General features: G+C 35.6%; 1 protein-coding gene across 3 annotated transcripts; it reads right to left on the reverse strand.

Moving 5' to 3' along the window:
• Window positions 1-8,769: 8,769 nt before the first annotated feature.
• On the reverse strand, window positions 8,770-25,442 carry LOC149224320 (serine carboxypeptidase 3-like). 3 transcript variants are annotated; one of them, XM_089386095.1, is made up of 5 exons: window positions 25,198-25,331; window positions 24,498-24,842; window positions 22,151-22,322; window positions 9,451-9,570; window positions 8,780-9,180 (listed from the first exon to the last, which is right to left on the reverse strand). In XM_089386095.1, exons 3-5 carry the CDS (start codon window positions 22,319-22,321, stop codon window positions 9,031-9,033), a joined length of 441 nt encoding a protein of 146 aa, XP_089242221.1. In that variant the 5' UTR covers window position 22,322; window positions 24,498-24,842; window positions 25,198-25,331; the 3' UTR covers window positions 8,780-9,030. The 3 variants fall into 3 exon arrangements, with proteins under 3 accessions (XP_089242219.1, XP_089242220.1, XP_089242221.1); XM_089386094.1 differs by lacking the exon at window positions 24,498-24,842 and having other exon boundaries at window positions 8,776-9,180; window positions 25,198-25,383; XM_089386093.1 differs by lacking the exons at window positions 22,151-22,322; window positions 24,498-24,842 and having other exon boundaries at window positions 8,770-9,180; window positions 25,198-25,442.
• Window positions 25,443-25,807: the final 365 nt, after the last annotated feature.

Below are 25,807 nucleotides of genomic sequence, written 5' to 3' on the forward strand. Positions count from 1 at the left end.
TCATGTTATTCTATGAAATTAGATGTTGGTACTTTCACCAAGGTCTTTGCAAGAGAGGGATTTATTCATGGATTGAGATTGTGTAATTATTAGCAACCACCAACAATGAATTATAGATCTAGCCATTCTTCTCCGTAGGTTGCTATCCAATGACAGTGAATAACATTAAAAATGGCCTCGTGACATCTGAGGGAGCCCTCTCTGGTTAAAGGGTGAGCTTAAATTTAAATACTGGTCGAGTTGGTTTCCTAGTGTAGTTTTGTAGCCAAGAACTTCCTACGAGAAATAAGTAAAACGTTTGACGTCATTGCGGGGGAATGAAGTGATGAAGAAATGTTTCCTTGGATCATGACCACAATTACGTTTAATCTTTACCAGTGAAAAAAGACTAGACAATTGATATTGGTGGCAACTCCACTTTGTCATATGGCGATTCCATTGGTCTCCGGATTCAGCTGGTTCAAAATGATAAGTGCATCTTTGGCTATGATAACAACATGAAACTGCACGTTTTTCTTCTTCATAGCAATGACACCATTCAATAGAATATTTCTCTTACTCTTTATTGTGATAAAAAACTTCAAAAGCTTATAGAAGATGCAACTTCAAATTTCACATGTAAGTAACTATTTCCTATGGAGTTTGAGTTTTATATTGTATCTATGTTTGAAGTTTTTAGCTGCTGGCAAGGTGGTATACCAGTAAATCCACTCCTCACTTCGTTACACTGGAAATTTGATTACACCTAATAGTGCATATTTTCAATTGAGTTAGATAGAGGTTGTGTGGGATTGAATTACTTATTTTTATATTCAATGTGCAATAGATCAATGAGTTTAAAGTTTATGGATTAGTGTAGTATATCAATAATTATTTCAACTTTTGTTTCAAGTTTACAATATGAAGTTTGGTTTGGTTGATTACAATGACTTGTAGGGAATTGAAATGAGTAAATTTATTGTTGATTGACTTATTGACTCCATAGTCTAATGAATTAGTGAATGTTGTGCTTATTTCCACTTGTAGTGTTAGTTGTTTCACTTCAACAATTTGTAGTTTTCAGAGTTCAACATGGTTTCAATTCATAGTAACAAGTTTTATTGTGAAGTTGTAGGACCTTGAAATGAAAAATTTGCTTCATGGGGATTGTTTATAGTTCTACATGATTGCAGATGAATGGTATGAATCCAAGCCCAACTCTCAAGGTATTTATCCTACTAGGTTCTCTACATACCACAAGGAGAGGTAGTCCCCAGTTGGAGCCGATGTTGTAACTTATTTTGACACCCTGGAAGTGACAAAGTTTTTGCATAATAAATAGGGAACTTTGCAAAATCTTCATGCCTATCCAACATTTTCATGGGAAAAATGAGTGATAGAAAATGAAGTTTGAGGTCATTTTTCAAGCATCGGAACGAGTCCCAGCTTTAACATACCTTTTCCATTAGAAAAAACTCTGGATTAGCTTTCCATCTTATTGAAGGCTCGAAATTCTATTCCTACAACACTATAAGGGAGACCACCCTATTCGGACCTTAAAGAATCTCCTTTTCCATTGAAATGGGGTGTTTGACCTGTTAAACTAGGCCCAGTTGCATTCCCTCTACCTCCAATGGCATAAAATATGATTTTCATCTACCAATAGAGAAGAGACATCAGATCAAACCTCTAGTTGATTAGAAAAGAAAGTGATCATTAAGCCAAGCCAAAACTAAAGTTTTCCTCTTTGGGAAGAGGACTTCTAGAAATATAGAATTAAATCTAAATTCAAAAATATCCTAAAATTCAAGAAAAAGGAAATATATCCTAAACCTATCTCAATTAGGAAGATGTAGATCTAACCCAATTGAGAGCAAAATATTTAAATGATTAAGATTTAAATATTTCTGGATTATAATGAATATAAATCTAACGAAGTAACTCAGTTAACTAACATTATGAATACTAAAAAACATTATGTTCAGAGGCTCGTTAACTTAGATAATCAATCAAGAACATTTAGGAAGTAGTTCACAAAATGATATGATCGTTAAATCAATAATTTGAATATTTAAAAAATAATATAAGGAAATAGTTCACAGAATATTACTATTTGTTAAATCAATATTAAAATATAGATTTATGAGCAAATAGATAGAAATTAGAATTGGACTCACAAGATCAAAGATAAATAACATCATATTATTAAAGAAAATTACTCACATTGACAATAGTGCACAAATATGAACAAAATGACACATTTCTGCCATCATAAAATGAAACCAACATTTAAAACAATAGTATTATAAATACCAATTTATTGAAACCATTTGTTCAATTCTCATCCCCAAAAACCCTTTACAATGCTTGAACTTTTGTTGTTAAAACTAGATTTGCAATAGTGCAAGCTCTATTCTCCGTACATAATTCAGAATGCAAAAGAAGGATCCTCAATAATCCCCAGATCTGATATTTTTTCTCCTCTCACCTAAAAATCTAAATCCGCATTACAATAGTGTTGTTAGGAATTCCAAAATTGCAGAGGAGAGAAGTCGCTAATACATTCTACAATCTATTATTTATAATATCTAAAAAAAGAATTCTCAATAGGAAATTTTGTTGAAGAATTAATTTGCTCCATCAATTTTCATTTGGCCAAAATCACATTCTTATCTAGCTCTAGCATTCTCATTGGTTGAAATTTTCTTCTTCTCATCTCTTCAACTGTTTCCCTACAAAAAACAATTCAAATTAAATTAAAATACAAAATCAAATCAAAATACCAAATATGGAATAAAATATCTTCAATCAAACTTAATTAAATAATTGAATGAAAATGGAATCTAAGGTTTCTATTGATTTATGTCATGATCTAATTGGTAAAGGAAAACATATATGAATGTATCTGCACTCAAAAGAAGTTCTGAGTAAATGAAAATGCAAAAAATAAAACTCAGAAAATTGATTTTCTTCTTTTTTATAACAAATTACTTCCTTCATATTTCATTTAAACTTAATATTTAACCTTTTTAATTATTTTTTCTCTTTTTATACCTAATTTATAATTTATATTTTTCCTTTGACTTAGTTGTTGTTTTATTTGACTATTTATTCCCTTATCTTATTATTTTTATTTTAAGAGTCTGGATAGTTATATATTATTATATAACATATTTATTATTGATTCAACTATAAAAATAAAATAAATAAATATATATATAAATAAATAAATAATAATAATAATAAACAAATAAATAATATTAAATAAATTAGTATTTCGGCCATTTTTCCCATCCAGTAAAAAATAGGCATGTTTTCCCTTAGATGTTAGAAGGTCTTGAATCCCTATTTAACTTTTCGCTATGATCTGATTTTTCATGTTGTCCTCATGATGAACCACACTATTTGGTTCGAAACATGTCGGCCTATATCTACCAATGTGGTTTCTTCCGAAATTGTTTTCAAATCAAAATTTATTATGTTTAAAAATTGGGAGCTTCTTCTGTTGAATTTCATACCCATTAAATTATCAAATATGGTTTTGCAACAACCTTAGAAATAATCTCCATGATTTTATCTATCCAATGAACCATCTTCAGCCTAATTTGACCAAATAGAACCAAATTTATGACCCTCCAAAGTTAAGTCAAAACTGCCAAAATTTTAGAAATTTTGTTCCATAAGGTAAAAAAAAAAAATTTAATAAAATTTTAATGTTAAATTATATTATATTTATTTATTAGTTAATGATGATTTAATTATAATTATGTTATTAATCTTCACATAATTAAATTAATTAAAAAACAAAATTTAATTATTAATTAAAATATTATTATATTATATTAATATTATAATTTAAATTATTGTAAAATCATAAAACAATATTACAATTATAGTATATATTTATTATAATAAAAATAAAATATAGAATATTTTAGTACCATATTATTTGAATTTATTACAAACCAAATTACGTGAGGAGGAATGGAGGATTAATGGAGTTAAAGGGCAAGTTATGGTGTAAGATAAGGAGGAACAAGGAGGTGTGTGGAGAGTAAGGTGACATGACGTAGGGCCGGGATGGAGCGATAGTCATATGGTGGTCAAATAAAATTTTTAGAATAAATAAAAATTAATTGTTGTATAATTTTTAAAATAGCAATCGGAACTTCAGAGTTTTTGTTTTATCACAAAAAAATATGTGCATAAGCAAAATGTTAATACACCAATATTTAATATCGAAATATTGGCAATTTTTTTTGATCGGAATTTTGAGATTGACGATTTTGGAAGGGAGGGTGTGATGTGAAGTGGGTTTATATGGAATTAACTAGCATTTGCACCACATGTTGCAAAGGAAACGCCATAAGGCAATGATATAAAAAACAACAACATAGAAGAAAGAAGTCAAAATTCTATGCAAATGACATAAGAAACAACAGCATAGAAGAAAGAAGTCAATTTTTTATGCAATTTTGTTTCTTTACCGGTGTTTATTTTTTATCATCAACAAATGGCTAGATCATCTATTCATATTACCAAGAACCTTCGCGTTTCAGGGCGTTGCCACAATGCCACAAAGCTCATTCTGATGATCACCGGGAAGCGAATTGTTGTGGGAGATGCAAATTGTTTCCATTGTTTCTCGAATGGACTTTGTTCTTGCACTGATTATTGTAATGCTAATTGCAAATCGTCTCATAAAAAATAGTGTGACTGCAAGCATAAGCAATTGCTTGCCTTTTGTGACAAGCATATGTTTGATAGAGAAAAATGGAAAAATGCAAAAGCAGAGGGGATTAGTAAAATATTTGATGTCTAATCTAGGGTGCATACATAGCATCGGTGTAATCTAGGGTGCATACATAGCAAAAACATACCTGGATAGTTAGTGACATTTTCATAAGACGGATTGAATTTCTACCTGATTCATTTCTTCATATCGGCCATAATTTTACAAAAAATGTCGAATAGGGGTTACACTAAGTATAGTATTGCTAGAAATTTGCATAATGCAGTGTTGTTGGGTGGTATGCCAATGGTGACACGTCATGTGATCATATTTCATTGATATAGATGGTATTTCGAGCATAATTATTTAAGGTTATGTGTAGAAGATTTCAAGAGAAGATATGCATGGCAGGTTCTAACTGCCCTAACATAATTCACCCAAAAGATACAAAATTTATCTGACAAACTGAATTATCTTGGACAATGTGATTGTTACATGAGAAGGCGTGCATTGGGCTTAAGATTGTAAAATATCTCATAACCTTTTCCAATATACTATAAATCAAGGGCAAGGAACACTAATGTAGGGAATGAAACATGCGTAGAAGCTAGGACATTCATAACATAGTAAGAAGAGCATTCCCTATGGGGTTCTCTAGGTCAAACCCATTTCTAATTAAATCACCATGCACCTCGTTTCCTTGCTGCAGAGCTTCTAGGCTAGCACACGCACCAAGTACACTGGAAAAGGTAACATGATCCGCCTCTATAGCTATCCATTGCATCCAGCCATAAAGCCTTAATGCCTCCTGACAATACCCATTTTTAGTATATCCAACAATCATAGTATTCCATGACACCACATCCCGTTCAGGCATTTTGTCAAACACTGTCCATGCATCCGCTACATATCAATATTGACTTGTTCGACTTACTCAGAACTAGTCACTGAAGCTGATCATATAGTGCAAGAACTCTAGCCCTTACTACTCTTAACATAATATTAGTTGTTACTCCTCTGAAGAGGGCATGGATGCCCTCTTGGCGCACAATCTGTTGAAAAGCATGGACGGTGTTGCTATAACTTGTTTCTAGAAAAACAGTTTGACAGAAAATTTTATGTGAGATCCATCATAGTTGCTAGAAGTAACATCACAAGCTCAGAACATGAGCAAGAATGTAGAAATAAAATTGAATCTATAACCAGGCATCTCTATCTAGAAAAACATGTTAATGATCCAGAAGCGACACTAATCGAACATGAGCAAATTATTTTCACCTTAGAAGCACTCACAGAAGCAACGGATAATTTTCATGAAAACATGAAGCTTGGAGAGGGAGGCTTTGGCCCTGTATACAAGGTATTTACCTACCCACTATTGTTTGCAAGTTTAACGCTATCACTTTACATCATCTTCCACATAGAGGAACAGGAACAAGGATTTTTAGGGATGTCTTTCTCAGAGGGAACGCCTTACGGCGTAAATATAAGAAATTCAAATTTGACGAAAAAAAATCTGTATACAAATTTTGAGTTGTGTTATTTCAATTGTTTTTTTTGGATTTTACAAGGGTTTGGTATTTTGGAAAATTTTAGAAATGTGTAATTTTAATAAAAAATTTGAGTATTTGTGATTTTTTGTGATTTCAATAAATTTTTATGAGATTTTTTTTTTAATCTCAAAAAACAACTCTTTAAATTAGTTAGATAATAAAATTATAATAAATTTACCAGTTAGAATCAAGATCCTCTCAAAAAAAAAAAAGTTCTTTAAAGCAAAATCACTAAATTATTGATGCAGGAGCATCAAGACCTTTTTCTCCATTTGTAAATATGGGGTGTGATAATATTAATTTGTAAATATGGGATGTGATGATTTCTAATATTTTATTAATTAATTTGAATTAAATAGGAGAAGGTGAGGATTTATGTAAATATCTTTTTATTAATAAAAGGATATGAGGAAATTTAATAAATTGAAGGTTTTTAGGGATAAAAACCTATCCTTTAGGGATGTTGAGAAATTTAGGGGTTTGTTGAGGATTTTAAGAGATTGAGCATTTAATTAAATGATTTTTTTTAAATTGTATAAATAGGAGGGCTTTTTGTGAGAAAAAGACATTAGAGATTGTGAGAGAGGTTGATTGAGAACAGGCTTGATCAGCAAGGCTGTAAGCCTTCAGCAGTTTGTAAAAGGGCCATGGATTTGCATATCTGGCCATGAATGTACAGCGCTTGTGAATATTTGTTTTATGTCAATATAAGTATGATTTGCGTGGACATGATTGTGAAATTTGTGTTTATACAATGTTGAAATCAATGTGTGCTGATGGATCCTAATTTTAATGCGCAACTGTGGTTTATATGCTCATATGTTGATCGATTGCTTGAACGAATAGATGCTGACGGGTCTCAACAGTTAAATTAGGTGAATGTACACAGTTATTATTCCGTGAAGATCTGCGCCCTTAACGGAAAAGAGACTAATGGTTGATGGCGTAACTGGTGCTTTGATTCTTATTTTGCGGTGGCGCTTGTAGTTTCATTAAGTAGCCGCGGAAAGCGAATTCTAATGCTGTGTATGCACGGTTAATTGCTGAGGACGTGTGTTGTGCCTGCGCTCTGAGCGGTATATTCACTGGCGCACTGTATGGAGGGCGTATATATCTACAGCCATCAACGTTGAATCATAGCCTTGGCGTGAATATATTTATTAATCGGAATAAGTTCTGTGTTGGTAATATATCTATGCGAATCTGGAGGTTATAATTGTTATCCTTTGCGTTAACAACGACATTCGAGTCCATAGTTGAATCATCGTCGAGCCAGTGTGTGGTAATTGGTGTGATAACATACAACGCGTGGCGTAAGGGAAATATATTCTCTGCGTATTTCATGTTTAAATTCCTTTTGAATATTCGTATACTTGCAGTTAGATTTTATGATTGCAGAGGCGCATGTCCATCATAATCAATCCTTGCAGCGCCGTTATATAATGCTGGTAGAGATTGCAATCAACGCATCTGCGTTGACCTTTGAAGGCCCGTCGTATCCATTAAAGGCAGAGAACGGTGGAAGGATGGCATAAGTGGAGAACTTGGCGAACATATAACCCGTGGGAAAAGTGTATGCAGAGAGCCGTGGGTTGAGCTACCTGAACTGCGGGCGAATTACCTATATGCGTTGACCGAAATTGTGTGCGGGAACAGAAGTGTATATACGCATTATAGATGGTAAGCAATACATGTGTTCCGATGCCCATATTTTGTTTAACGTAAAGGCAATATAAATATACCTTGAGCTTTTGTTTATAAGCCAGATCTTAACCGGCGCGATACCAAAGAATTCTTATGGATGTAGTAAGTGGTTATGCGCATGACATATTGTATGTTTCTGTTAAGAATTGGAGAAGAATGCCGTAGGTTATAAAGTATGGGTTCCATGGCGCTGCGAGTTAACAATTATGGGTTTTATAGCTGGTATGACAAACAAGCTCGGTTTGTTGTGTAATCATGAGATTACAAGCCATGAATCAAGCTTTATATGCATGGCCATAGAACGATCCTGGTAGTTGGATCCTGGGAGCGGCCTGGGTTTCATCAATTTTTTTCTCTGTTGTATCGCATCACTGCATGGACAATAATTTAGCTCGAACAATACCATGCTCTCAAATGATTTCAATTTTTCTGAAGTGTTTCATTTACAAATCTTTCAAACTTGGCACCCAGAAATGGCATCATGTACTTACCAGCTGGTAAATGGCTTTGGGAAAAAGCTTGTGGTGGCGGCCATGGATCTTCGTGAGAGGCAAGCTGTTAGTGAAGTGGAAGTGGGCCAAAACTTTGCGGTCTGGCAGGGGTTTCAGCAGCAATTCCTCGGTGAATTCTTCCTCTGTGTGTATGCACCGGACTGAAGTGCACTGAAAGATGGCTGCTATTGTCTTGAAACCCCCATTGCTGCTAACTTTAAATTGCATTCTCTGTAATTTGTAACGTTTTGTTCATCGATTACAAGAATCTGTAACGTTTTTTTTATCCTAATTATTTATCTAACGGTATGCAATTATCGATCGAACGATCTATAACTTTTCAATCGTCTAACATAGGATCGTCTAACATAGGATCGAATGGTTCAGAAAAGTACAAGGTGGCAATTAAGGAAGTTGATCTCAGAGGGAACGCCTTACGGCGTAAAAATAGAATGGATACACATGCCCATCAATTATAGTTGTCTCTTTGACCTCCATATAGACGAGCACAAATGTGATAAGCCAGATAACACAAAAAATAAATCGCAACAAAGCAAAATAATGTGACACGCTATACCTTCAAATTTATTGGAAGACCCTCATTGTCTTTGTTTCCTTGGTGGACCCTGCTTGTAACTGCCGGAATGTAGTGTTCAGCATATGACTCTCCGGTGATAAAGAAGTCATTCTTTGCATACTCGGGGTGTTTTTCAAAAAATGCCTAGCAGATATTGGTAAACAGTACTAAAACTTATTAAAGTCAGAAGTCTGCATTCGTTGACAAGCAACTACAAGTTTGTACAAAACTCATTAAAGTATCTGCATTCGTTGACAAACAACTACAAGTTTTTTTTACTTACAAACTGAAATTTTTGAACTTGTACATGGGCCATCCACAAAATGGTTAAACAGCTAATTTGGAAAAAACCATTTTCCAACTCTACACTAAGTACTTATCAAATACATCATTGGTGGAAGAAATGAAACATACCTGTAAAAAGTCATACATATCATTACTAACACCCTTCTCATCGTTACGGAGGTCACGTACATCAGTGATGTAACTAAATCCGGTTCCAGTAGGTTGATCCACAAAAATGATATTTGATGCCTGCCAAGTCACCAACATATTATATTCAAGATCTTGAGTCTTCACAACACAAAATGATCCTTTTCAAGTTATAGGAAAGGGTACATAAATTGAAAATAGTTATAACAAATAATTTATACAAAATAACATAGAAACACGGTGATCATACAAAACAGTTCAGACTTTAGGTGAACCACTACATTCATCATCAATGAGTGATAATAGGACAAAAATCCAGATATTATACAATTCAGAAAAGTACATATCTATGATGCGGTTTAACAAAATATCTAAAAATCATGGTGCACAATATGTCATTCCCAGGCCAGTATCATTTGAGCCATTCACAGCACAATCCCATTCTGCAGGACCAGATACATCAACCTTGACCTCACTATATTAGGTTTTTATTATTTAAAGCATGAGAAATGTGACTTCTTCCCTCCTTCGGGATAATTAAAAATCCAACCGTGCTTAGTTACAAAACTTCTGCATTCAAAATTTCAAACAAATTTAGCCATTGATTTTGAAGTAAGTTTTCTGCACCTAATTTTCCCCTGGTTATATATTATAAATTTATCATAGGTAGCATTGCTTTTTGGCTGCAATCTTCATTTATAATCCGCGTGTTTCCATTGAAACTCCCCACAATAACATGCATTACAAGAATCTTATATCAAGCAATCAAGAGACTTAGACCCAATACCGAAGTGGAAAGTGTCTCTCTTTGGAACCATGACACATTCTGCCAATGTCTTATCCTTCAATCTTCATATATAATTCGCATGTTTCCATTGAAACTCTCAACAATGAAATGCATTACAACAATCTTATAATAGCAAGCATCAAGAGACTTAGGCCCAATACCCTACTCAAAAGTGTCTCTGTTTGGTACCGTGACACATTTTGTCAGTGTCTTATATTAAGGTCATTCATTAGGAACCCCGAGATGGTTATTAGACGCACAATATCTGCATCAGTATGCAGGAGAATTTCCCATGCATAATCGCGGTATATATTATTCAGCAACATTTGTCAGCCTTCATCATAAAATATGAATATATCCTACAAAGTTACAAACATAATAGCATAATACGTTGAAACACACGTCTAGAATCTACAGTAACCAGATTTCTAAAACGTCAAACACCGCATTTTCAAATGCAAATTTTCAAATTTAATAGAATAGTGAACCATACTCATAATAGTCCATTTTCAAGAAGGCAAAAACTAAAACTTGATGAATCACAGAATCAATATGGAGAGATTGAAAGCCATGACTAATTCGATCACTGGTAACTGCTTGGGCAAATTGCAAGTAAATACTGTCATAAGTTCTATCGTGTTCTAAATGGCAGTTTCTCTATCAAACCAGCCTTTGAGTCCATTCACATTCATGACATTAATAGTAGCAAAAATCAGTGGGTTGGCTAAGAAGTGTTTTTCAATTTTTCTCTTTTCCCATTAACATGATTATTTCTTTGACCATAGATTTCACAGATTGTAAATTAAATAAAATCTAAAATAGTCTCTTGAATGCTTGCCCTAGGCATTCTCAATGAATTAAATTGTGGTTTCCTCTGCTAAGACTATCCGTTGAGACTTCAAATTTCAAATATATGACAAATTTCTAAAGTTTTCCTCTATCATGATTACCTAGTGCAAATATAACACAGTACCCCATAAGCAAAAAAATCAAACAATGCAGAAATGCCATACTCTTTTTAACCACTAATCAAAGCATTATTTTAAGACAAATTTCAAATACATCAAAATACGTTCTACTCATTAACCTGTAAGAAACCATGATTGGCAGATAAAATACTCAAGTGGATCCAATCTTATATTCAAGAATAGGGCTGAAAATGGGATCGATCTTGTGCACAAAAACGTTTAAAACTTGTAATACTATCTCAAACATTAAAAAAATAACAAAAAACACTTGAAACTAACACAAAAGACAGAATACCTTGTCCCATCCATACTCATTCCAGACCAGAGTTAAATTGTCTGTGACAAACAACTACAAGTTTTTTTTACTTACAAACTGAAATTTTTGAACTTGTACATGGGCCATCCACAAAATGGTTAAACAGCTAATTGGGAAAAAACCATTTTCCAACTCTACACTAAGTACTTATCAAATGTTGGGTATTTTTCAATGGGAAAATACCAAAAACCATTCAAGCAAATACCACAGAGGCAATGCTCTGTTTCCACCGTTCCAGGATCATTTGCAGAGAACCTCTTTCAAAAAGAATAACTCAAAACAGAGTATTACACAGTCATAAAAATATTTCTATTGATTAAAATATAAAGCCTGAAACAACATTCATCCTCTTTCACTCAGAGGGATCTACCAAAAAACTTGCATTCAGCAAAAACAAAAGCTCTGTCTTTTCTCTCCACCTGAGAGTTCACTGTGCTGGGTTTACTGCTGTAAAACCCATTTTTACATTACTGCTGTAAAACTATTTTTACACATACTGCTGTAAAAATATTTTACACATGCAGTAAATTACATTCATAATTTCAAGAATGCTTGAACACTCTTTTCTTTTGCATTTCCATGCAAATCCAATACATAAAAATTGCACTACCGTGCAATGTCTTCACCTGCTTCATGTGCTGGTCTTCATTCTGAGCTCTGCCTGCTCTTTCGCTGCTGCACCTTTGATCTTTGCGAATAGCACTACTGTGCATTCATTTCCTCTTTGCTTTACTACGCACTGCTGTGCACTATGCTACCTCCATCGTTTTTACAATAGCCAACACTTAAAAAATTTACAACACACCGAGCGCTACTTCATGCACTGCTGTGCATACTTCAACTCACTTCAGCTCCCGCGCGCTCTCATAAAAAAAATGTCAACACATATTACAACCCACATATATATTTGGCTCATTATATTAAAAAAAATCAATACAATGCATTCAACTACCGTGGGCCTTTTAAATTTCATATGGTCAACGTTCATTTAAAAAATATGACACATATAGTGTATGTACCCATAACCATTTAAGACGGGCCTCACCAAAACTTACGACCAACCATTAAAGACCATTAATTCTTCCATCGCAGACAGGATGGCAGTCAACCAAGCTTTGTCCTCACTCCACGCAAAAATTCTGACTTGACGTGGACGGGCTGCAACTTCGGAGATCGACGGTGGAGAACACGCAACCAGATCGGACGGCGGAGGTTGATATCGGAAGGCACTTAACTGCTGAGCTTTACCACCCGATATGTCAGAGTTGCTTACGTCAGGCGAGAGCCACGTGCCTGCACCAAAACGCATCGGAGGTCGATATACGGAAACTGCTTTTCGTTTGATAGCGGTGCGATATCCCTTGGCGGTTTTATGCTTTCGTTCGGTGGTTTTGGGGTTATATACGGCTGCTGAGTTGGCTGCCATCGCTGACCCTGTCCACCTGCAGTTGGAATTATCATTCCAACACTCCCCTTTAATTTCAACTGCTGGGCGTTCAAACATACCCAAACACTTCCTCACATCGAGGGATTCACCAACACTGCTGTTACAAAGACATCTTCCTCACATAGAGGGATTCACCAACTGCTTCTGATGCAGTTCACAAACAAACAAACAATGCTGTCTTCCTCTTAATAGAGGGATTAACCTGAAACTGTGCTTAAGAGCACCTTCCTCATGACAGAGGGATTCACCTGTGACTATGCTAAAAAGCATCATCCTCTTGATAAAGGGATTTACCACACTATGCTGAAAAGCATCTTCCTCTTTCATAGAGGGTTTCACCAAATGACTGTGCTGAAAAGCACCTTCCTCATTAACAGAGGGATTACAAACAGACACTGCTTTGCATGCAGTTTCAAAAACAAACAATCATTGCACTGCTGTGTGTGCAAACTCATTACACTGTTCTTTTATGCTGCTGCATATTCTCTACTGCACTGTTGTGCCATCTTCTTTACTGTGTCTATCCCACACTGCTGTGTCTACACTTGCACTGCTTGTGCACTTTTCAAAGACAAAATACTCTGTCTTTTCTGGAACAATTACACTATCCCAATTTACAAATTTACACTGCTGTGTGTAAGCATTCACTGCTGTTGCATATATTGCATTTCAATTCAATGAACAACAAATTCATTACATTTACCTTTACTGCTGTAAGGAAAATTTCTTTTGCATGTGCTGCTGTTCAAAACTCCTTGCTGCTGCATTGCCTCTGCAATTTGCACTGTCGCTGCCTTTTGTTTCATCATACTGTTATGCCCATACTCTTGGCACTTCATTCTCCACACAAAAAATATTAACATGGGCTGCTGCCTTGCTTCACACAATCTTAGTCTTCATTCATATTTTTGCACAATGCACTGCTGTGCAGTTCCTTTCATTTTTCTGCTGCCACACACATTCTTATATATCCAGTGTGCATTAAAAATCTGCTGTCCTTGTTTTTCTTTATGCATTTCTTTGCATGCTGCATTGCATATGAAGAAAAACATTACATTTTTCACTGCTGTGTGAAAAATTTCATTGCATTCTCAGCCACTGGGCATTTACGCTCTGCTGCGTTTTGCCTTCTCATTTTCTTCTCACTGCTTTGCATTTTCATTCCCAATACAAAACATTTCATCTGCTGTGCATTACACTCATTCTGTTGTGAGTATGTTCTATCACATTACATAGAAGGAAACTACCTTCCATTGCCATGCAAAAATTCAAAACTGCTGTTCATTCTAATCCATGTGCTCCAAAAAAAAATTCCAAACTGCTGATTTATGTTCTATCTTCCCACTGCTGTGAGGGTCTCCATGCTTTGCATTTTTCTCTTATCTCGCTGCTGCTCTTTACATTTCAGCGCTGCCATCTTTTCTTCCTTATGCATTTCTGTGCATATTGCATGAACACAAAGCAAAAACATTGCTGATTTCATCACTGCTGCATATTACCTTTTAGAGGGATTAACAAAGATTTCATTTGCAACTGCTGCGCTGCAATACATCCTCCATCAACAAATGACTGTTAATACAGTTCAGCAAACAAAAAATTTCAAGCTCCCCTTTAATGTGTGCTTGTCTTCTTTTGGCAGACTCTTCTCAAAACAAATTTAGATCAGTTGCGTTGCTTAAGGGGCTTTCACACTGTATTTCTTTTCTTCTCCATACTTGTGTAACTTTCTTCTTTTGCATGGGTCTAGCTTGTGTAAGAGCCCATGTCAAGTTACAATCTCGTGCCATATGCCCAATGTTATGACACTTGAAGCATTCAACTTCATTCATGAATAAGAATCCATGATTTCTTTTTGTGAAATTATTTCTTGGAGATTGTCGGGGACCACAACATTTATTTCCATGAAATGCTCTACAGTCTTTTGCCATATGACCAAAGTTTGAGCAAGCATAACAATAACCATAAAATGAACTTTGGTACCTGGGAGATGGAGGTTTCCTTGATGTACTTCTGAAGCCTTGCTGCCTTGAGATCCTTTGATGATGACCATTGCATCTTGCTTCTTTGACATCAGCTACATTTCTTCTTGGAGCTGGTTTTCTTCTTGGAGCAGGATTTCTTCTATTGCATCCTTCATTTTTCTCCTTGCCTTTGCTGGAACTAGGAGCATCACCATCTCTTTCTGGCCTCTTCACATCTCCTTTGCTTAAAGCATCCTCATCCTTGTTTGAGGATTCACCTACATACCCAAGTCCTGATTTATCAAATGGGGATCTGTGATAGCTAAGCATGTCATCCAATGCCTGAAAGCTCTTCATTATTTTGTTCATCCCTTCAACCTTCTTCCTGAGGAGGACAATCTCGTCTTCTAACTTTTCACATTCATTATTTTTCTTTGCTAGTTGTCCCTCAGTTTCTTCCTTGCTACGAGTAGCTTCAGCTGCTGCTACTTTAAGAGAGATGATGTCTGTCTTCATTTTGGAGATTTCTTCATCTTTTGCTTGACTGCTCTTCATTTTCTTTTCAACTCCTTGTGCCTGCTTCCTGGCTTCTTGTAGTTCGGACCTAAGGGAGGAGACCTCTTCCTTGTACTGTCCAATCTCTTCTACAAGCTTATTCACTTTCTTGTGTCTTTGTTCAAGTTGACTTGTCAAGATATCTGCCTGCTTCTTTGCACTATTCAGCTGATTTGTCATGGATATGACTTCTTCATGATGTTTCTTCTTGCATTGGTCAAGCTCCTTCTTCAGCTTGGTAAGCTCTTCATCCCTTTCTTTTACTTGAAGCTTGATGAGGTCAAGCTTTTCATTCTCAGCTTCTATGATGGGTTCTTCTTGACTCATTGTCATGGTCAGTGCTCCCTTTGCATGAAGGTCATGCAGTCTGTCCCATATATCCTATGCTGATGTATATTTTCCTAGATTCTTCTTCACAGAATCAGGGAGTCCATCCAAGATAGTCTTTGTTGCTTGTGCATCATACTCCATGGATTCTTTATCCATCTTGCTATCATCAATCACTGATTCCCAGACTTCAATCCCTTCAAACATTAGGAAAGCCCTCATCTTTATTTCCCATACATCAAAGTTTCCATCAAACTTTGGGGTTTCAAATAGAATGTATTCTAATGGATTGCCTTCTAGTTTAGTAGAGGAGGGAGACACATTTTTAACAGCCCTGGAGGCTTTTTTCTTTGACCTTGCCATTCTTGTCTAGGCTTTAAATACTTGACTGTGTTTTCTTTAAATCACTCACTGTTCCTTTAACAATAACAGAAAGGAAAGCTTTGAAAAATACCTTAACTCTTTTGGCTGAGTCTTCACACTGCTGGAGAGGTTTGACTGCTGCAACAACACCTTCCTTCAGCTTCTTTGAGTCTTCAAAGAGCCTGAACTAGCTCTGATACCACTGTTGGGTATTTTTCAATGGGAAAATACCAAAAACCATTCAAGCAAATACCACAGAGGCAATGCTCTGTTTCCACTGTTCCAGGATCATTTGCAGAGAACCTCTTTCAAAAAGAATAACTCAGAACAGAGTATTACACAGTCATAAAAATATTTCTATTGATTAAAATATAAAGCCTGAAACAACATTCATCCTCTTTCACTCAGAGGGATCTACCAAAAAACTTGCATTCAGCAAAAACAAAAGTTCTGTCTTTTCTCTCCACCTAAGAGTTCATTGTGCTGGGTTTACTGCTGTAAAACCCATTTTTACATTACTGCTGTAAAACTATTTTTACACATACTGCTGTAAAAATATTTTACACATATGCAGTAAATTACATTCATAATTTCAAGAATGCTTGAGCACTCTTTTCTTTTGCATTTCCATGCAAATCCAATACATAAAAATTGCACTACCGTGCAATGTCTTCACCTGCTTCATGTGCTAGTCTTCATTCTGAGCTCTCCCTGCTCTGTCGCTGCTGCACCTTTGATCTTTGCGGATAGCACTACTGTGCATTCATTTCCTCTTTGCTTTACTACGCACTGTTGTGCACTATGCTACCTCCATCGTTTTTACAATAGCCAACACTTAAAAAATTTACAACACACCGAGCGCTACTTCATGCACTGCTGTGCATACTTCAACTCACTTCAGCTCCCGCGCGCTCTAATAAAAAAAATGTCAACACATATTACAACCCACATATATATTTGGCTCATTATATTAAAAAAAATCAATACAATGCATTCAACTACCGTGGGCCTTTTAAATTTCATATGGTCAACGTTCATTTAAAAAATATGACACATATAGTGTATGTACCCATAACCATTTAAGATGGGCCTCACCAAAACTTACGACCAACCATTAAAGACCATTAATTCTTCCATCGCAGACAGGACGGCAGTCAACCAAGCTTTGTCCTCACTCCACGCAAAAATTCTGACTTGACGTGGACGGGCTGCAACTTCGGAGATCGACGGTGGAGAACACGCAACCAGATCGGACGGCGGAGGTTGATATCTGAAGGTACTTAACTGCTGAGCTTTACCACCCGATATGTTAGAGTTGCTTACGTCAGGCGAGAGCCACGTGCCTACACCAAAACGCATCGGAGGTCGATATACGGAAACTGCTTTTCGTTTGATAGCGGTGCGATATCCCTTGGCGGTTTTATGCTTTCGTTCGGTGGTTTTGGGGTTATATACGGCTGCTGAGTTGGCTGCCATCGCTGACCCTGTCCACCTGCAGTTGGAATTATCATTCCAACATCAAATACATCATTTGTGGAAGAAATGAAACATACCTGTAAACAGTCATACATATATGCAATTATCGATCGAACGATCTATAACTTTTCAATCGTCTAACATAGGATCGTCTAACATAGGATCGAATGGTTCAGAGAAGTACAAGGTGGCAATTAAGGAAGGTGATCTCAGAGGGAACGCCTTACGGCGTAAAAATAGAATGGATACACATGCCCATCAATTATAGTTGTCTCTTTGACCTCCATATAGACGAGCACAAATGTGATAAGCGAGATAACACAAAAAATAAACCGCAACAAAGCAAAATAATGTGACACGCTATACCTTCAAATTTATTGGAAGACCCTCATTGTCTTTGTTTCCTTGGTGGACCCTGCTTGTAACTGCCGGAATGTAGTGTTCAGCATATGACTCTCCGGTGATAAAGAAGTCATTCTTTGCATACTCTGGGTGTTTTTCAAAAAATGCCTAGCAGATATTGGTAAACAGTACTAAAACTTATTAAAGTCAGAAGTCTGCATTCGTTGACAAGCAACTACAAGTTTGTACAAAACTCATTAAAGTATCTGCATTCGTTGACAAACAACTACAAGTTTTTTTTACTTACAAACTGAAATTTTTGAACTTGTACATGGGCCATCCACAAAATGGTTAAACAGCTAATTGGGAAAAAACCATTTTCCAACTCTACACTAAGTACTTATCAAATACATCATTTGTGGAAGAAATGAAACATATCTGTAAACAGTCATACATATCATTACTAACACCCTTCTCATCGTAACGGAGGTCACGTACATCAGTGCTGTAACTAAATCCGGTTCAAGTAGGTTGATCCACAAAAATGATATTTGATGCCTGCCAAGTCACCAACATATTATATTCAAGATCTTGAGTCTTCACAACACAAAATGATCCTTTTCAAGTTATAGGAAAGGGTACATAAATTGAAAATAGTTATAAAAAATAATTTATACAAAATAACATAGAAACACGGTGATCATACAAAACAGTTCAGACTTTAGGTGAACCACTACATTCATCATCAATGAGTGATAATAGGACAGAAATCCAGATATTATACAATTCAGAAAAGTACATATCTATGATGCGGTTTAACAAAATATCTAAAAAGCATGGTGCACAATATGTCATTCCCAGGCCAGTATCATTTGAGCCATTCACAGCACAATCCCATTCTGCAGGACCAGATACATCAACCTTGACCTCACTATATTAGGTTTTTAAAGCATGAGAAATGTGACTTCTTCCCTCCTTCGGGATAATTAAAAAGCCAACCGTGCTTAGTTACAAAACTTCTGCATTCAAAATTTCAAACAAATTTAGCCATTGATTTTGAAGTAAGTTTTCTGCACCTAATTTTCCCCTGGTTATATATTATAAATTTATCATAGGTAGCATTGCTTTTTGGCTGCAATCTTCATTTATAATCCGCGTGTTTCCATTGAAACTCCCCACAATAACATGCATTACAAGAATCTTATATCAAGCAATCAAGAGACTTAGACCCAATACCGAAGTCGAAAGTGTCTCTCTTTGGAACCATGACACATTCTGCCAATGTCTTATCCTTCAATCTTCATATATAATCCGCATGTTTCCATTGAAACTCTCAACAATGAAATGCATTACAAGAATCTTATAATAGCAAGCATCAAGAGACTTAGGCCCAATACCCTACTCAAAAGTGTCTCTGTTTGGTACCGTGACACATTTTGTCAGTGTCTTATATTAAGGTCATTCATTAGGAACCCCGAGATGGTTATTAGACGCACAATATCTGCATCAGTATGCAGGAGAATTTCCCATGCATAATCGCGGTATATATTATTCAGCAACATTTGTCAGCCTTCATCATAAAATATGAATATATCCTACAAAGTTACAAACATAATAGCATAATACGTTGAAACACACATCTAGAATCTACAGTAACCAGATTTCTAAAACGTCAAACACCGCATTTTCAAATGCAAATTTTCAAATTTAATAGAATAGTGAACCATACTCATAATAGTCCATTTTCAAGAAGGCAAAAACTAAAACTTGATGAATCATAGAATCAATATGGAGAGATTGAAAGCCATGACTAATTCGATCACTGGTAACTGCTTGGGCAAATTGCAAGTAAATACTGTCATAAGTTCTATCGTGTTCTAAATGGCAGTTTCTCTATCAAACCAGCCTTTGAGTCCATTCACATTCATGACATTAATACTAGCAAAAATCAGTGGGTTGGCTAAGAAGTGTTTTTCAATTTTTCTCTTTTCCCATTAACATGATTATTTCTTTGACCATAGATTTCACAGATTGTAAATTAAATAAAATCTAAAATAGTCTCTTGAATGCTTGCCCTAGGCATTCTCAATGAATTAAATTGTGGTTTCCTCTGCTAAGACTATCCGTTGAGACTTCAAATTTCAAATATATGACAAATTTCTAAAGTTTTCCTCTATCATGATTACCTAGTGCAAATATAACACAGTACCCCATAAGCAAAAAAATCAAACAATGCAGAAATGCCATACTCTTTTTAACCACTAATCAAAGCATTATTTTAAGACAAATTTCAAATACATCAAAATACGTTCTACTCATTAACCTGTAAGAAACCATGATTGGCAGATAAAATACTCAAGTGGATCCAATCTTATATTCAGGAATAGGGATGAGTGATAATAGGACAGAAATCCAGATATTATACAATTCAGAAAAGTACATATCTATGATGCGGTTTAACAAAATATCTAAAAAGCATGGTGCACAATATGTCATTCCCAGGCCAGTATCATTTGAGCCATTCACAGCACAATCCCATTCTGCAGGACCAGATACATCAACCTTGACCTCACTATATTAGGTTTTTAAAGCATGAGAAATGTGACTTCTTCCCTCCTTCGGGATGATTAAAAAGCCAACCGTGCTTAGTTACAAAACTACTGCATTCAAAATTTCAAACAAATTTAGCCATTGATTTTGAAGTAAGTTTTCTGCACCTAATTTTCCCCTGGTTATATATTATAAATTTATCATAGGTAGCATTGCTTTTTGGCTGCAATCTTCATTTATAATCCGCGTGTTTCCATTGAAACTCCCCACAATAACATGCATTACAAGAATCTTATATCAAGCAATCAAGAGACTTAGACCCAATACCGAAGTCGAAAGTGTCTCTCTTTGGAACCATGACACATTCTGCCAATGTCTTATCCTTCAATCTTCATATATAATCCGCATGTTTCCATTGAGACTCTCAACAATGAAATGCATTACAACAATCTTATAATAGCAAGCATCAAGAGACTTAGGCCCAATACCCTACTCAAAAGTGTCTCTGTTTGGTACCGTGACACATTTTGTCAGTGTCTTATATTAAGGTCATTCATTAGGAACCCCGAGATGGTTATTAGACGCACAATATCTGCATCAGTATGCAGGAGAATTTCCCATGCATAATCGCGGTATATATTATTCAGCAACATTTGTCAGCCTTCATCATAAAATATGAATATATCCTACAAAGTTACAAACATAATAGCATAATACGTTGAAACACACATCTAGAATCTACAGTAACCAGATTTCTAAAACGTCAAACACCGCATTTTCAAATGCAAATTTTCAAATTTAATAGAATAGTGAACCATACTCATAATAGTCCATTTTCAAGAAGGCAAAAACTAAAACTTGATGAATCACAGAATCAATATGGAGAGATTGAAAGCCATGACTAATTCGATCACTGGTAACTGCTTGGGCAAATTGCAAGTAAATACTGTCATAAGTTCTATCGTGTTCTAAATGGCAGTTTCTCTATCAAACCAGCCTTTGAGTCCATTCACATTCATGACATTAATAGTAGCAAAAATCAGTGGGTTGGCTAAGAAGTGTTTTTCAATTTTTCTCTTTTCCCATTAACATGATTATTTCTTTGACCATAGATTTCACAGATTGTAAATTAAATAAAATCTAAAATAGTCTCTTGAATGCTTGCCCTAGGCATTCTCAATGAATTAAATTGTGGTTTCCTCTGCTAAGACTATCCGTTGAGACTTCAAATTTCAAATATATGACAAATTTCTAAAGTTTTCCTCTATCATGATTACCTAGTGCAAATATAACACAGTACCCCATAAGCAAAAAAATCAAACAATGCAGAAATGCCATACTCTTTTTAACCACTAATCAAAGCATTATTTTAAGACAAATTTCAAATACATCAAAATACGTTCTACTCATTAACCTGTAAGAAACCATGATTGGCAGATAAAATACTCAAGTGGATCCAATCTTATATTCAGGAATAGGGCTGAAAATGGAATCGATCTTGTGCACAAAAACGTTTAAAACTTGTAATACTATCTCAAACATTAAAAAAATAACAAAAAACACTTGAAACTAACACAAAAGACAGAATACCTTGTCCCATCCATACTCATTCCAGACCAGAGTTAAATTGTCTGTAATCTTGAAAGGCCCATTTTCATAGAAGACAGCCAATTCACTGCTACAACCAGGGCCTCCAGTCATCCAAAGAACAACAGGGTCATCCGCTTTGCTTCCCCGTGACTCGAAGAAGAAGTAGAACATCCTAGACATAACAAATGTGTCAGTGTAACCATTTGTCACAAACCTGTTGCTAGTTCACTCAATTAATACCTTCTAATGCCTTCTGCTTTAGGAAAGAAAAGGATATAAATACTTAAATTCAATTAACAGTAAATACTTCCCTACCTCAAGCTCTCTCTCACCCACACATTGAAATGCATTTTCTCATTGCAAAGAGCGTTTTTCACATTTTTCTACTTTGCTGACTACAGGATAGAGGATTATTCTTTAGATGCACTCTACATGATCGTTTCCATTCTAGCAATGTTATTTCTAAACTATAGGTAGTGAGGAAAGATGTAGGAATAAAAACATGCATCCCTTGTCACTGATATCTTGAAAAGTTGTCACTGATATCTTGAAAAGTTCATGCATCGAAAACCATAAATAAAGGGGCAAGCTCACATAGCCTATTCAATAAAAAAGGATGGTATCCAGGATGAAATAAACAGCCACAACTGGGTAAGAATTAAGCGGGTCAGTTTACTCACGGTATGAAGCCTCACATGTATAATGTATCTACTTGCCTAGATAAGTTGCATAACTTGCATAACGTAAAGCTATAAGGGGCAAGCTCACGTCAGCTATTCAATATTAAAATAGATTTGCACAGAATCAAATGAACAACCACAACTGGGTAAGCACGATAAAAAATCAGAACGATAAAAATTCTCTTCTCATGAGAAATTTTGGAAATAGGGATAACATACCTCTACAATGGCTTTTTCGTGGAGAGAATCATCTTAAAAGCAATTAGCTTTAGACATTATCCCTATCTCCATTGAGGTTGAGGTTGCAAGCAGCTGATATATATAAATACTTAGGCCGTGTTGATGCAAAAGCACATAGACATTTAGCATCACTTTGCGAGAGAAAAGGTTGCTTGAGAAGACGTTTACCTTCATTTTTGTACTTCATAAAGCATGCATGTCGGCAGACAGTTTTACTACAGCACTTCTTTGGTTTAAGTTTCAGTCTCATGAATAGGATACCCATGATTATATTAATATTCAGGAATTATCAAAACAAAATATCAATAAAACTCAGAATCACAATCAGAAAAATATATCAATGAAACTCAAAGCACAATCAGAAAAATAATATGTTGCAGAAGAGAAATCCTTAAACACCATGCAGAATCCCGATGATTGCTAGATTGGTGCCCGGAAATAAGGCAGAACCAAGGAGTAATAATCAAAAGTCTGTATGGTGTATGATGTTTTCCTGTAAGAGTGCCAAGGCTACTCCTGAAAAGCTATAATAAAATGGGTAAAAGTTAATTCCCAATAAACGCATTCTTGTTCAGTGGATAGGAGCGTATATTTGACACCAACGTGGACATGAACTTGGCATTAATTAGGATAAGTAGAATGGAAATGTTAATTTGTTTTGAGCCAGAGCAGTCTTGGGATAAGCAGATTGGAAATCTTGGAAATGTTAATTGTGTTTGAGCCAGAGCACTCTTGGAACGAATGGCCTTACAGAAAATCCTGATTACCCAGTGAAACCATGGATCTAATGATATGCTATGCGACTCATACTCTGGTTTCAACCAGCAATCAATACCGTGAACATCACTCAATGCACCCCTTTTTTTATCCCATTTCAGCACATCAAGTTGGGAATATTTGATAAACATATTATAAAAGGTAGAGTCGAATTGAACAGATTTAAATTGAAGAGAATATTTAAAGAAACAAAAAGAAAAGAACACTCGCATAATCCCAGCTAAGCAACGACCTAAAGGGATCTATCAGACACATAATGAAGCTAATAATTATTTTGTTCATTATCTAACGTCCATCAACGCCGTTACAGAACACCAGACCTTTGCGCCTTTCGAATTCGATTAAACCCAAGATTTTCCCCAAATTTTATCCAATAAACAAAGTTTACATTAATGGTATTTTAAACTACCAAAACATTATAGTTCTAAAGATGGATAGTTAGGTGACCAGGTTTGGTCCCTACGAGTTTTGTCTTATATCCAGAAGACGACTTTATAGACTTCAGAGCAGAGCTGCTCCAAACAAATTTCTTCGATTAAAAAAAAAACTACGAAACCATTATATCGATTAATTATTTAATCGTTTTCCTCACAGATCCAATCTAAATAAATGCCTCTATATAGTTTCTCAAAAATCTTCCTAACACTTACTCGCAGCGTGCGAGTGTTCGAGGCGAAAATATCCGACATGATGACCGAGTTCTTCTAGACTGGCGTTCTTTTCCGAGTCCCCATTAATATCCAAATTGAGACTCCTTTCAACCAAACGAGGGCCGACGTCGTATTCCTCTTCCGGTTCTGCGATTCCCGGAGTCAAATTCAGCTCTTCAATCAGCGGTTCGGCCTGAGCTTGAGGGAACCTGGCGGTAAAAATCCATGAAAATTATGACTTAGCATCCCACAAACGATCGATTAGTGTGTGAATATGCTGCTGTGTGTAATTTATTCCACCAGGCTCTGTTAATCCATCGAAACTGGGGACATCTGAAACTTGCACTGCAATATCCGCACAAACACCATAAAGCAGAGGACAATAACAAAATTAAACAGGGAAAAATAACATTTTCAAATTTAGACCTAAAACTTACAGGAAAAATTAAAATAACAAAAATAAATCCTTACATGCTCTGACTGCCATGTCTGGTTTAGGGCAAGAATCAAGATCCTCTCAAAAAAATAAAAGTTCTTTAAAGCAAAATCACTAAAAAAATTTCTCTGTTGTATCGCATCACTGCATGGACAATAATTTAGCTCGAACAATACCATGCTCTCAAATGATTTCAATTTTTCTGAAGTGTTTCATTTACAAATCTTTCAAACTTGGCACCCAAAAATGGCATCGTGTACTTACCAGCTGGTAAATGGCTTTGGGAAAAAGCTTGTGGTGGCGGCCATGGATCTTCGGGAGAGGCAAGCTGTTAGTGAAGTGGAAGTGGGCCAAAACTTTGCGGTCTGGCAGGGGTTTCAGCAGCAATTCCTCGGTGAATTCTTCCTCTGTGTGTATGCACCGGACTGAAGTGCACTGAAAGATGGCTGCTATTGTCTTGAAACCCCCATCGCTGGTAACTTTAAACTGCATTATCTGTAATTTGTAACGTTTTGTTCACCCATTACAAGAATATGTAAAGTTTTTTTTATCCTAATTATTATTTATCGAACGGTATGCAATTATCGATCGAACGGTCTGTAACTTTTGAATCGTCTAACATAAAATCGAATGGTTCAGAGAAGTACACGGTGGCAATTAAGGAAGTTGATCTCAGAGGGAACGCCTTACGGCGTAATTATTATAGAAATTGAATTACAACTAATTTGCAATTTTGAAATATCGGGTTTGGCAATTTGTTTTAAAGTAATAAATTGGAGTAAATTACTGAGATTCCGAAACACATTTTTCAATTGCTCTATAATTTGGCTAGGTAATTTTGTGGGGCCATTACTAAAAAATAAAAAAATTGATA

This window comes from Pinus tabuliformis, chromosome Q (assembly GCF_031772625.1).
Source record: "Pinus tabuliformis cultivar Carrire ecotype Pingquan chromosome Q, CPIR1, whole genome shotgun sequence".
NCBI lineage: Eukaryota > Viridiplantae > Streptophyta > Pinopsida > Pinales > Pinaceae > Pinus > Pinus tabuliformis.